General features: G+C 40.6%; 2 protein-coding genes across 2 annotated transcripts in view; both read right to left on the minus strand.

The window, feature by feature from the left end:
- Positions 1 to 13,646, minus strand: part of c1ql1l (complement component 1, q subcomponent-like 1-like) — an 80,841-nt gene that overhangs the window by 42,116 nt on the left and 25,079 nt on the right. The window lies entirely within an intron of this gene.
- LOC306978203 (myosin light chain kinase, smooth muscle-like) lies at positions 7 to 10,771 on the minus strand. Its single transcript, XM_079576718.1, has 16 exons — positions 10,616 to 10,771; positions 8,121 to 8,249; positions 7,532 to 7,684; positions 7,318 to 7,443; positions 5,679 to 5,809; positions 5,398 to 5,554; positions 4,382 to 4,684; positions 4,225 to 4,318; positions 3,169 to 3,372; positions 2,813 to 3,030; positions 2,228 to 2,348; positions 1,605 to 1,757; positions 1,403 to 1,532; positions 1,180 to 1,261; positions 877 to 1,017; positions 7 to 227 (listed from the first exon to the last, which is right to left on the minus strand). Exons 1-16 carry the CDS (start codon positions 10,755 to 10,757, stop codon positions 22 to 24), a joined length of 2,490 nt encoding a protein of 829 aa, XP_079432844.1. The 5' UTR covers positions 10,758 to 10,771; the 3' UTR covers positions 7 to 21.

Genomic DNA, 13,646 nt, shown 5'->3' on the forward strand with positions numbered 1-13,646 from the left:
CACACTTTTTGGTCGTCTACATTAGTGTGTCACGTTCAGTTTAGCTGAACACATCGCCTCTCCTAACTTGTTGCTGGCTCTGCAGACATACACCCCAGAATCAGAGGGTTTCACGTCTGTGAGCACCAAAGAGCAAACGCCGTCCTCATTTATTTCCTTTGTCACTCGTGACGACTCTGGGACTTCCTTTTCATTCTGAAGCCATTTAACCTGCAGCCCTGGATAACCTGCAACACAGAAAACAAAAAACATCTTACAAACTGTGGCTAAAGTGTCTCATTTGGTTATGGATCCAAAAGGCAAATGTAAGGCATTGAATATAATTATTAAAATGGATAGCTTACTACTTTGAATCAAACCTTATATAAACACTCCTGCCTCCTAACAACACACACACCACTTGTACACACCATTACAGCACATCCAAGGGAGTGAATTAAAGTGATAGTCTGCAAGTTTGCAAAGTGAGGAGAGAGAGAGTGAAATTGAAAAGTAAACAATCAAATTCCACCCCTCTTTAACCAGAAAGCCTTTCTTTGATCAAACCCCTCCCCTCCCCTCCTGATTGGACCGGATAGGCTGGTTCACAGGAAAAGCTTGTCTCATTGGTCAACGTGGGAGGATACTAGACTCCGATTAGTTTTTGAGATCCGGGAAGGAGGGACTTTACAAAAAGTAATATATTATTATTATTTACTAAACATCAAAATGCAAGGCCAGGTGGTCGATCTTGCATTTTTTATACCATTTATAAAACATTTAGACTTCCAGACTATCACTTTAAGATTTATACTGCCAATAATTCCACTTTTTTTTTACACAGTTTTTTGGGGCTTCCTATTCAAAAGTGATCAAGTTGGGAAGCCATTTTTTTACCATTGACGAGGCATGTCATTTGCGCAGTGGCTCCCTTGGGCAGCGTGGCGTCTCTGAGCGCCTGGTGGAAACGCGGTTCACACTGAAGCTGCTTATCCAAAGACTGGATGGCCTCCTCTGCCTCTTGGCTCCAGCCTGGCTCTATATGAGAAGCACGTGGAGGAGGAGAAGAAGAAGCAAAGACCTGATCACAAAGGGGCTAAACTTGAAGTGACAATCTGAAACTGAGTCACCCGCCGTACGCAGCCCATGCCCCAAGGGACAGGATGCCATTGTGTATGTGAACGGCCTTATCGGTCTTACCCTCTGAAGAGCTGCCAGGGGAGTCCGGCCTGTTGGAGAGGTTAGCCATGCGCTTGAGGGCCAGGACAGCCTTGCCAGCTTTCTGCAAGTTTAAAAAGGTCACATTCAAGAGGATGACGAACCGCGCTCACCAACTACAAGGCTTCGGGACCCAATACAACAATGGTCCCCTGAAATGTCATAAGGAACAGTGATGAATTTTAAAAAGCAAAAATCGACTAACCCGCCATTTGCGTTTGGCCAAGAAGCGCCGCATTTTGGTCTTGTTTAGAGATTTGGTAGGTCTTCGCAAAAGGGGGGTGAAAGAAGCCATCCAGGGGTGGGCCAACGCCTCAGTGCACGACAATCTGGAGCTGCAGAGTCATGATATATCACACAGTTTTACATTTTCTGCGACAGTAGCTCTAATTAGCATTCATACCCACTTTTGGTCTTTCTTAAGCAATGAAGAAATAAAATCCTTTGCTTCGTCAGAGATGTCCTCAAAACTTTCCTCATCGAACTCGTATTTCGCCGCAGTCACAAAAGCTAAAGTCTCAGCATCGTTGTTGCCCTGGAAGGGAGACTCTCCACTGAGCCTAAAAATTAACAAATGATGAAAACAAACAAATTAAAACAGGCTGGAGGTTAATTAGAAAATACCAACATGGGAGATAAGCTTGTTTTGATTTATACACAGGTTAAAGTACAAGTTAGAGTCAATTTCCATTAAATTCATATATAGATCCTACATTCATAACAGTGAAAATTCTTTGTTTTCCCATTTACAATAAGTAGCAAAGCATATTCTTTAGAAGCTTAAAACATTGTTGTAAATATAATGAAAATAAGCTAATTTAAAATTGCAATAACCATTTCATAGAATGGGACTTCAAACCGATTTTTCCCCCGATTTCTAATTTATCGACATGCATCGGTTTTGTGATACTACCAAGAAGCAACCAGCAGGGGCCGCCAAGAGTAGAAGAAACATGTTTTCCATTTAAAAAGGGCTCATAATCTGAAAAACTGACGTTTTCTCGCTTCTGTCATCGATGGGTTGACTTACAGAATGTAGCATATGACTCCAATACTCCACATGTCCGTCTCCAAACTGACCGGCTCGAAGCCGATCACTTCTGGTGCCACAAACTCTGGCGTCCCATGCATCACCATAAGAGGTTTATCATCTACAAAACAAAACAAGAACTCAAGATGCTGTCGGATATTTAGATTGGGCTGTTACTGTTTGTATTTGTCTAAACTACAACTGTAAATAGACCACCCAGGCTAGGAGAAAGCAGTGCTGCAGGTTTTCAGACCTCAAGCTTTCTGTTGCATCTAATGAGCTGATGTCATTACAGGAGTTAAACATCATTGCATAACCGTTGCTAATTTTAGAAAAGATGGATAGTATCTTTAAAAGGAGGCATTTGCAGTATATTTGGTAAGAGAATATTTCAATTATAGAGCTCATACAGATAAAGATAATTGGAAAGAAATTGCATCAGCTTAAAATGAATAGCATAGACTACAATAGATAAAACAGTATTTTGGTGCTCATAAAACTACACTTAAATTACACCACACATTTATGCTTTTCTCTTGTAAGTGATTGTTATAATATAATAATTTATCAGCATAAATAACATACCTAGTTTGCTGGCCAACCCGAAGTCAATTATCTTAATACTTGTGCCGGTTGTGTCCACACAGACAATGTTTTCTGGCTTGAGATCCAAATGAACAATATTTTGCTTATGGACGTACTGCATTCCTTCTAAAATCTGCTGCATGTAGCGAGCGCTGGTCGGCTCCGTGTGCTCAAAGTTGTCATCAACAATACGAGCGAACAGTTCCCCACCTGCAATACTGGAGGCAAAGCTCATTAATAAAAAGACATTTTAAAAAGGTAGAGACTTTATTAAAGCCACACTGTGTAACATTTCACCCGGAACCAGGAATGTTCCGCAGTGTGACTTTAAATATATATATTAAAAAATGACATACTATTCCATGACCATAACAATCTCAGAGTGGGTGTCATAAGCGCCAAGACACTGAGCGAGTTTCGGGTGGTGGAGACAGTTCATTAGATCAATCTCCTTCAGGGCGGCCGCTTTGTCTTTCGAAGATCTGGCACGGTAAAACTTCCCAGCACAAATGTCACCCGTCTCTTTGTGGGTCATCCTGAACACTTGGCCGAACTTGCCACTGCAAAAAGAAACTTGAAGTTTGACTTAGGCCCATGAGAAGAAAAAAACATGGCTTCCAGAGTAAGACCGTATCTAATCCAGACCTTCACTAAAGGTTAAAACTTAAAGGGATATTTCAGGATTTTTGACATAGGGCCTCATTTCCTAGTTATCCAGAGTGTTGTTGATTTTTGGAGATTGCTAGTGCTAGGCTAGTGCATGTCTATGGTAACTAGTAGCCTGCTAAAAAAAATGTCTGACCTAAGCACAGTGCTCCTGAGGCAAATCACTTATAATATAGCCATTTTGCATTTAAAATAACTTCCATTTGAGCTGCATCAGCTTCCTGGATTACTAAGAAATAAGGCCCCATTTCAAAATCCTGAAATATATTTACCTGGGTCTACAATATGACAAACCCATGACTTAAGTTCTAAACATGAATAGTTGGAATGAACTAAATGTGAATAAAATCAACAAGGGCTTGAACTGCAGTGACTCAACACTGACTTTGGGGCGAAATGGTTAGGTCAGAAAATCAATAGAGAGTAGCAGTAATGATATGAGCCAGTAAACATCCCTCTAAATGCTTTTAGTGGCAATTGGAGGTGGAAGCACTATATATAAATTGAGACCATTAACCAAACGATCACGTCAGAGCATCTCAAAGCTGCAGCTCTTGTGCGTTCCTATTCTGCAATGATCTGTTTATCATGGGAAAAACACTGATATGTGTGAGGAAAGGTGTAGTGCAGTTATTTGAACATGCACATAAACAAGAACAACTATTATATAAAGATTACTAACAGGCCATCAAATAAAGCATTTAGCCACCTGAAAGGTATAGTTGCAAATACTGAAATATGCTTACACTCCTAGCTTCTCGTGCACATCGTAGTGGTCCTTCACTTTGTTTTTTGTGTCAACGACAACATCAACATATTTGGGTGGGTCTTCTTTCTTTTCTGCATAAAATAAAGTAATTAGCATTTTCAGAAATCAGATTCATGTCTTTATGTGATACTTACTCTGAGTTGCCATGGTGATGCAGAGCGACTGCTGGCTCGGTTCGCTGACCCCTATACAGTTAAATACTCGGACTCGGAAGCGATACTGTCCCTTCGGCTCCAAACCTGATCGGACTTTATAGCACGTGTTTTTACAGTCTTTCGTCACCTTTGTCCAGCTTTCAGACTTCTCCTCTCGGACTTCCACTATGTAACCCAACACGGCCGTGCCCCCGTCGTAGCTCGGGCCGGTCCAGCACAGCACCAAAGAATCGCTGGTTAATTTCGATACAACGGGATGGGAGGCAGGAGGGTCCGGACGATCTAAGAGCAAAGCATCAAATTTATACTGAATCTAAGCACAAATAAATCCAGTACAGATGACAGCTTGAGAACATTACCATGATATAAAGCAGTGTTTCTCAACTAATGTTGCTTCTACGTATCATGACCAAAATATATAAATGTTAATGTAAATCATTTGCAGTCTGCATTTTCTCCAGTTTGGCTTTACCCAAATCTAAAAGCAACTTGGAAAAAGTGCCAAAATGGCGGCAAAAATGAGAGAAAAGTGAGGATGAAGATGAACAAAAAAGTGATGAAAAAAATGACCAAAATGTGACAAAAACAGCACGAAAGAGCAACAGAAAAAGTTAGTAAAACGCAACAAAAATGTATGTAAAAGTGACAAAGAAAAGCAATGAAAAAAATGTCTTGGAGGCCTTAGCTTTCAAATGAGGCTGTTCCCTTTTAGATTTTGGTAAAGCTGATACGAAGATCAGAGAGACTTGGTGAAGGTGGGGTTAAGGGGTTAACCATTGATCATGAATTTCCCTCTTAAAAATTATCTTTAAAAAAAAAAAAAGGATCAATAGGGTTTGGCAAAAGCCCGCAACCCACTGAAAATGGTGCCGTGACCCTCCAGTTGAGATCCAAACCAAATCAGGACAAACCAGTAGTCACAGCCTAAAATGTAATCAAAATGGCTCCAAGTTTGAGAAACACTCTTTTAGTATCAACTAGACATAAGCTCTTACCTATGACACTGAGTGCTACAGTGTGATGCGCAAAACCCCGTCGATTTCGTACAACTATGGTGTAGCAGCCTTGGTCTTCTGGACAGACCTGATCGATCTCCACGCTGCTTTGTGAATCAGTGCTTCTGAAAGAGATCCTCTTACCCCCCAACACCACCTGCAAAGAGAAAACATAAAAAAGTGTCACAAATGTCTATGCCACATATAACTTTTACCTTGGCTTTCATGATCACTTAATGTATGACCAAGTTAATAATGCTTCCCCTGAGCTGCAGTGTTACCTTCTCTCTGTTGTAGATCCAGCAGCAGGCCACAGGGACAGAGGCGCTCTGAAATGTGCAGTGTAGCCGAGCTTTTCCACCAATGCGCACCTCCACTTTCTCAGGCGGGTTCACAAACTCAACAGGAGGACCTACAACATAGGATTAAAAAAACATACTAGTCGCAAATAAAGAGGAATCAGTTGTTCCCTAAAAAATCACCTCTTTTGTTTGAGCACCTGCAGAAGTGGGCGGGGCTTACACATGAACTACTGCAAGGAGTAGGTTTAAGAGATTTCCGGCCAATCACAATCAAGCAGCCATGTTTGGTCGAAGGTAAAGACAATCTGCATCTCATTAAATTGTAGTACATTTTGTGAGAAAGCATAACATATATTCAGAACAATTGCAGAAGATAGTGGTTTGGAAAACGGCTGAATTTAGGTGGCTGAGCATAAAGAAACTAGCAGAAGTTTTATATGTGAACATGTCAGTCCTCATTCAAGTATTTGAGGCCCTCCTAGCACTAATCAGGACTTAACTGGGGACAGGTGGTGGGATTGATGCAGCGAGTGTCGCCTTATGTTCATTTCCAAACTGGTTTTAATAACAACCCAACGCCAGCTTTCTTATGGGAAAATCATCTTGAGAGCCAAAACAAACAATTTAGCTTTAAACAACTATTTGTTTGTTTAGGCAACTTTAGGAATGTGAAAAATACTGTAAATTCCTTTAAGGTTTCTTAGCAGAACACCCATTTATTTACCTTTAACATCTTAACACCCGCCTGAACAGATCATATTCTCTCCAGTTTGGCGCTTCTCGGAAAAAGCGACAAAACAGTGACAAAAAACGAGAAGAAAACAAAGATGTAAACGCAACAAAAAAGGAACCAAAGAGCAACAAACAGCGATTAAAATAGTGACAAAAACTAAACAAAAAAGTGGCAAAAACGCAACAAAGTGAGGTCTTAGCTTTCAAATAAGGCATTACTCTTGTCTATAGGCAAAGAGGAGAGAACGCATTCGGTTTAATAATAATAATAATAATAATGCATCAGCTTTATATAGCGCTTTTCTGGACACTCAAAGACGCTTTACATTGCACTATTCGTTCACTCCATACTCGGTGGTGGTAAGCTACTATTGTAGCCACAGCTGCCCTGGGGTAGACTGACGGAAGAGAGGCAACCAGTCTGCGCCATCGGCCCCTCCGACCACCACCACTCACTCACTCACTCACACATTACATTCGCTAGGCTTCCTGGTGTTCCCAAACGGTCTCCCATCCAAGTACCGACCAGGCCCTTCCCTGCTTAGCTTCCAAGGTCTGATGGGATTGGGCAGAGCATAGGCGGTATGGCCACATTTAGGTTTAGGTTTAGGTTTAGGCGGATGGTAACAGGTTAAAGCTTTACATAACAATGGTAAATATTTTGGCCTGTGTTTGATTTGTTCATTTTTATGCTATAGATACTGCAAACATATATATATACTTATACCACCCACCCATTTTTATGTAATAAACAAATTACAGAATCAGCCCTGCATTTTTTTTTACTTTGAATGAATCTACTTCCTCAGTGTCTTTTGTCAGGCGCATTGTGTGAAATGCACGGTACAAATACAGTTGCCTTGTAATTTCACATGACAAAACTTACCTTTAGGTCGTTCCTGTGTCTGTTGTTTTTCTTCTGTTGTTTTTTGACTATTTTTGGGAGCGTCCATTTTACAAATGACCTGACTCTTCACCTCTTGGTTCCTTCCTGCTTGGACTTCCCTCAATGCTATTTTGTTACAAACAATGGTTAGAGCACACACACCAGATAACCAAATCTCAGAACATTATAACCTCGATCACGTCTAAGGATTTACCTGTGACGTAAAGGGCTGCGCTGCTGGTCTGTGTCCCGGCTGTGTTTTCTACTGTACACGTGTATGAACCAGCATCCGCAAAACAACAGTTGACCAAAGACAGAGTGGCAACCCCATTGTGGAAGGAAGTCTTGCGTGGCATAACCTTTTTACCTACAAGGAAACACTTGATGTTATCTTCCACTTAAAACATTTGCAAATATGTTCTACGCTTTCCTTGTTTCAACAGTACAGCTTTGGACAAAACAATAGAGCCACTGCAATGGAGTGAAAGAGTTGTATAAAAGCTGCCAAGAGATGCAGAAATAGCTGAATTAGATGGCTCTGGTGGACAGTGGTGAGTAAAGTACTCAACATATTGACTCAAGTAGGAGTAACGTTGCATTTAATTTATTTATTTTAAGTACAAGTAAAAAGTCCAAATGCTGAAGTCAGAGGATTTGGGTGAAAATAATACTCAAGCACTGGGTAACTGAGCAAAGCCCGGTTTAGAAATTTGAGTTTGCAGTTCAAAATAAGTCTTGACCTCTCGTTTCTCTTGCTGTTTATTGTATGCTGTACTTTTGACTGAAACTGCTGAATTACTCACCATTGTGTGTCCAGGAAACAGTCAGCGGCGCACTTCCCGAGATAACCCCCTGAAAAGTGGCATCAGTCCCTTCACACACGATACAGTCGTCCAACGGCTCTTTGAACTCAGGGGCCTCCGCTTTGAGAGCTGCAGACAGTTTGGCATGTGGACAACAGATTAATATCAACAGATAAGCCTTTTTATTTCCAGTATTTACGAGCATACGAGATACATCACATGAAACATAGGTCATTATTCGTAAATCATTCTCAGTAGATATTTGTCGGTGAATAAGACTAATCTTGTTTTCGTCAAAATCTTGGATGATAGAAACTTGGAACATTTTGAACAAGCCAAGTATGTCACAGAGTTATTAGTTATTTTGCTTCTGGGCCTGAAAACAATTTGCACAAAGAATGAAGCCATGTTGAAACCTGAGAGAGGAGTGTGACACACTACTAATAACTAATAAATCAATTTGTTTACTAAAGAAAATGAATGGTGTATGTACCCTCAAAATTGTTACAAAGTACTTTGACCTCTTACCCCCTGCCTTAACAAGCACATGTTCACCAGTTCGGCATTACCTGAATCTAAAAGCTTACAGCCTCTATGCCAGTGTAATGCCACATTTGAAAGCTAAGACCTACAAAACTGATTGTTGTCGCATTTTTTAAGTATTTTTGTTGTCGGGTTTTTGTCACTTTAATTTTATGTTTTTTTGGTTTTTGTTTTTTTTGTTTTTCATTGCGTTTTTTCTCTCTTTTGTCACGTTTTCGTCGCTTTTTTAATGTGTTATTGTTGCTTCTCCGGCATGTTTTTGATGCTCTTTTGTTGCTTTGTCGTCACTTTTTAGTCATATTTATGTTTGCGTTTTCATCCTTGTTTTTGTTGCTATTTTGACACTTTATTCAAAAAGCTTTTACATTTGGGTAATGCCAAACTGGAGAAAATGTGCTCAGTTCAGGTGGGGTTTAAGAGGTTAAAAGTGACAGTTTCTGCTTCCCCACACTACTGTATTCATTAGTTCAGACTAAAAACATTGAGACTTACATCTTGACAAGGCAATTATCAATATTTCCAGTTTTTGAAACACATGATCCAATATGCGTTAATTCGCTTTCATCTTTTTTATAACCTGATCTCAGTCTTTCAAGTCTTTTCGCACAATTACCTCCTGTTATTTCCACGCTACACTAAACTGCAGATGTTGCGCAGCTAAATGCAGACTTTCCATGGGGACTATTGAACTCTGTGTTGAGTTTTCCCACCATGTGCTTCCCAGTGTTGGAATGTTCATCTAAAACACACAGTGGGAAGTAAATGGTCACCAGTGGACACTGGAATGCAATTCTGTGTGACCATGAGAGTGGAGTGGGAAAGCCTCAGGGCACTGTCGCTTCAGTCACGGCAGGTTCATTGGAATTTTAAGGGTCTATCAAACATGCTGCTGAAACAACACAGGTTTTAGCATACAGTGGTTTCAGAAGTGCTCATCCATGTTATTTTATTCTGATAGTAAAAATGTTTCGATTAGGATGTAAACCATTTGTGGTTTACATCCTACCTCACAGACAGGACATTCATGTGGATACTTGCTCCTCTAGGGTTCATAAATTTACATGTGGTGTGCACCAGGGTTCGATTTTAGGCCCAATGCTTTTTAACCTGTATATGCTCCCCCTTGGTGATGTCATCAAGAGACATGGAGTCAACCTTCATAGTTACACTGATGATACACAGTTGTACATCTCCATGTCTCCTGATGACACCAGGCCAATGGATGCACTTTTTTACTGCATTTTAGCATTTTAGCAAATCTTTCTCCAGCTTAACCAGGACAAAACGAAGGTCCGGAGGCCCAGAGAGAGAAACTTTTGAGGGTGCGTGTGCATAGACGGTGGGGTAAAATTTTCAGTGTGTGATTGAGAGATCTGCATATATTCGGGGGGATGGGTGTGCCAGGCCCTCCCTCCCCGCTTCTCGAACAAAACATCAAAATAGCAACAAAAACGAGAAGACAACAAGGATGAAAGAGCAACAAAAAAGTTGTTTGTTTGAATGATAAAAGTGCAGCAGAAAAGTGACAAAAACTCTACAAGAACAGTGGCAAAAAATGTAAAAAAACAAAAAAAAAGGGACAAATAATAAGCCTCAAAGGACAAAGCAAAAAAGTGACAAAAACTCAAAAGAAAAAAGAACCTGCACCCACTGGAGTAATCACTATGAAGCTGGTACACAGTGGACCGTAGACTTTGCTGTACATTGTTCCCAAGGGTGAAAGTGGGGTGAGGCATGTGTTGAAGTTAGAATACACATCGTTCTTTTGATATATTATGTAAGCACAGGTAGTGGAGAAACTGTCAACTGTTCCAACATAGTGATCCTTAGGGACTGAATTAGAGTTGCCAGTGAGACAAGTTCATTATTTTTTATATATAGCATATACAAAAGTACTTTTGTGGGTACTTCTACTTGAAAGTGTAATAGCAGTTCGATTCAGAAACTATTACCTGTTGCAGATCCATTCTTCCCGTTCTTCTTTTCCGTCTCCACTCCGTTCTCTTTGGCTTTATCGGAACTGAAAAATCCCACTTTGGGTTTCAGCGCCAGCCGGAAAGTGGAGACAAACATCTCCTTGGCTCCTTTGTCCATCCTTTAGTGATGAGATTGCAACCACAGACATCAGTTCACAGACGAAATATGTAAAGTGTTAACTCATCTTTTGGTATGAACCGGGCCCTTTTCAAATAACCAGAAACAGCTATGACAAAAGCTATGAATAGAACGCAAGAGAACATATGACAGAGCGCTATTGAGAAATGCAGTGGAGAAATGAAAGGTTAAAGATCTTAGGAATTGAGTGGGAGAGGCAAATCACTGAGGAGCGGGAATACAACACGCCAGTGATTCTCTTTCACAGCTACATCTTGTAACATATGTGGCTTCCCAATACCACCAGGGCTAGGCTAACACTGAATTCTGACAAAAATGTCCAAAACAGCTTTTGACACACAAAAACCTGGTGTGTAAACCTGATAGAGCCTGCAAAACACCATAATAAAATTGTAATTACTCATAAAAAATGAGTAATTTCCCTGCATAGCATCAGGAGACATCCAAGTACAACCAGTGGTACATGTACCACAGTTTGAGAACCACAGCAATAGACCATTGATTCTGAAACTGTAACGTAAAACTGTAAAGTATAAGTAAGAAATAACAGACAAAACAATCAAGCATAAACACAACCAGCTCCCATGACTAAATTAGGGCTAATTCAGATGAGTTTTAAACGTAGTCCAAACTGTGTCAAATATAAGACTTGACCTGCACAGACTTTACAGACGACTTCCATCTGAAGAAGGCCATGTACCCCCAGTAGTACACACACCACAGTCTGAAATCCACTGTAATAAACTAGTCTGAAGGGGAAATAGTCCAAATAAGGATAAAAAAGTGCATTTACCTTGATAAAATGGTTGTTGCCAACTCCGTGCTTCAAGTGAGCATGTTATTCCCTCCCTGTAAACACAAAGCAGCCCGCAGCTATTGTCAGACAGAGGAGGAATCAGGACGAGCCTGTAGAGCAGCTTTCCGCCTATCAGCCAGTGAGCCACAACATGTTGGAAATCATTCAAGGTAGACCTCTGGGGGTGGGATTTCAGAGAGGAGCGGGTCATGTGACCACAGCTACTAACTGTTGCAAGTGTAACCGGGACAGGAATTGTGTTTTGAGTAAACTTGTTTCTAATAAATGTGAGACCTATGAATATTCAAAGAGAGAGATGCCAGAATTGTCTGTTCACATTTGCAGCACTCTTGGTCTGAATAACTGTGACTATCTTTGGTTCATTCGAATATTCATGTTAGGGCCATATTTAATGGTAAATGGTAAATGGTCTCAACTTATATAGCGCTTTTCCTCCTACATTAGGCACTCAAAGCGCTTTACAGCAAGGATACACTCACCCATTCATACTCTCATTCATACACCAATGTACGCAGACACCGGGGGCAATGTGGGTGAAGTGTCTTGCCCAAGGACACAACGAAAGTGTGCACTTTCAGGAGGTGGGATTCGAACCCCTGACCTTCCGATCATGAGACGACCCGCTCTACCATCTGCGCCACTGTCGCCCCCATATTATTAGGAGTCTTAATTGCAAAAGCAACACTGTTATAAAATCATAACCTAAAGCAGTGGTTTTTTTTATGTTTGAAATGATGTGTGGCACCAGTAAATGTTTTTTTTAATTATTTTTACTTTAACAAGTACTTTCCTCATGAATTAAATTATAACTTTCATTTGGATCGCAGCTTATGAGATTGAAGGTGGGTGCCAAAGAAAAACCAAAGCTCTAAAAGGCTTTAATTGTCTTTTTTTCTTACATCACATAATATTGTTTGAACTATTTTGTCTCTGCCAAGTCTGTTTTACAGTATGCATTATGCAAGCAACGTGAAAGGGAGCAACTGAGTGAACACATTAGCGAAATGAGACTTGTAAAGCCCACTGTCTCCTTCTTAATATTGTTGTGCAGTGTCCAAGTCTGTATCGCTGTAACAGTGTTTGCATAACAGCCCGCTTTGTTCTGATGTGATTCCTAATGGACACATTTCTTTTAGTGGGAACAGTCTCCTGGTATGTTCAAAGTAGTACCATATGTCTGACACAAACATGTCCCACCGAGCTTAGAGTGCGTTGATTGATGGAGGGTGAGGACGTGTCTGGTCTCTGGTCTCTGGTCAGAGCTTAACACTGGACAGACTTAGAAACTAACACTACAGGCATTTACAAACATTTGTGAAGTTTGTAGCAACGAGGAGTTACTTAAGAATTACAACGTCAATTTAATTAATCAAATTGTGATATTGTGTGCGAACTGGAATGAATGATGGGGAGTTTAGCTTTGGGTACATTCCTAAGACAAGGCCATATTAGGTGAAGTAATGCAGAACATGCTAACCTTTGAAATATCTGTGCTTTCAATTAGGCCTTATATGGGTGTTTCAAATGGGACATGGGAACTGCGCTCGCAACAGACCATGCCTCTTTTCCAGGCAATTATGCTTATCATATGCTTCAAATCTTCAAATCTCCAGGAATTCAAAACAGGAAAAGGGTCAAAAATGCAAAGGAAGGGCAATGTTTTCAGTCCACAGTGCCAATGATGCTAAATGCTGTGACTTCCTGTTTTGAAAAGGAGCCAATAAGTTGGACAAATTAACTGCTTTGTGTGCTGTTCCCATCCAAGAAGAGGCAGGATGTGGTGATACAACAGGAACGGGGCCCTCTTGTGGCGGGTTGCAGAAAGGGTATTAGTTAATGGGTAGAGTGAGCAGAGGGCGTTTGGTAAAGCTCATCAAAAACGCACATTTCTATGATTTTTCTATGTACAATTTTGAATAAAGCCAATTGACTCTATTGTGGAATCTGCTCTGTTCTTCTAAAGCATGCAACTCAAAAGACCAAGCCGACTGCCTGAAGCGCGCTGGCCCGGCCACTGACAAACCTCAAAATGTGGAAGTCCCAATACAAAG

This window comes from Gobius niger (assembly GCF_951799975.1).
Source record: "Gobius niger genome assembly, chromosome: 19".
NCBI classification, from domain to species: domain Eukaryota; kingdom Metazoa; phylum Chordata; class Actinopteri; order Gobiiformes; family Gobiidae; genus Gobius; species Gobius niger.

Excerpts from the sequence above, each read along its gene's own strand:
- LOC306978203 (XM_079576718.1), bottom strand. The coding sequence starts at position 10,757 with ATGGACAAAGGAGCCAAGGAGATGTTTGTCTCCACTTTCCGGCTGGCG. Across the intron at positions 8,250-10,615 it reads GAAGAATGGATCTGCAACAG|CTCTCAAAGCGGAGGCCCCT; the intron begins GTAATAGTTTCT and ends AACTGTCTGCAG. Across the intron at positions 4,685-5,397 it reads TGTAGCACTCAGTGTCATAG|ATCGTCCGGACCCTCCTGCC; the intron begins GTAAGAGCTTAT and ends CTTTGCTCTTAG.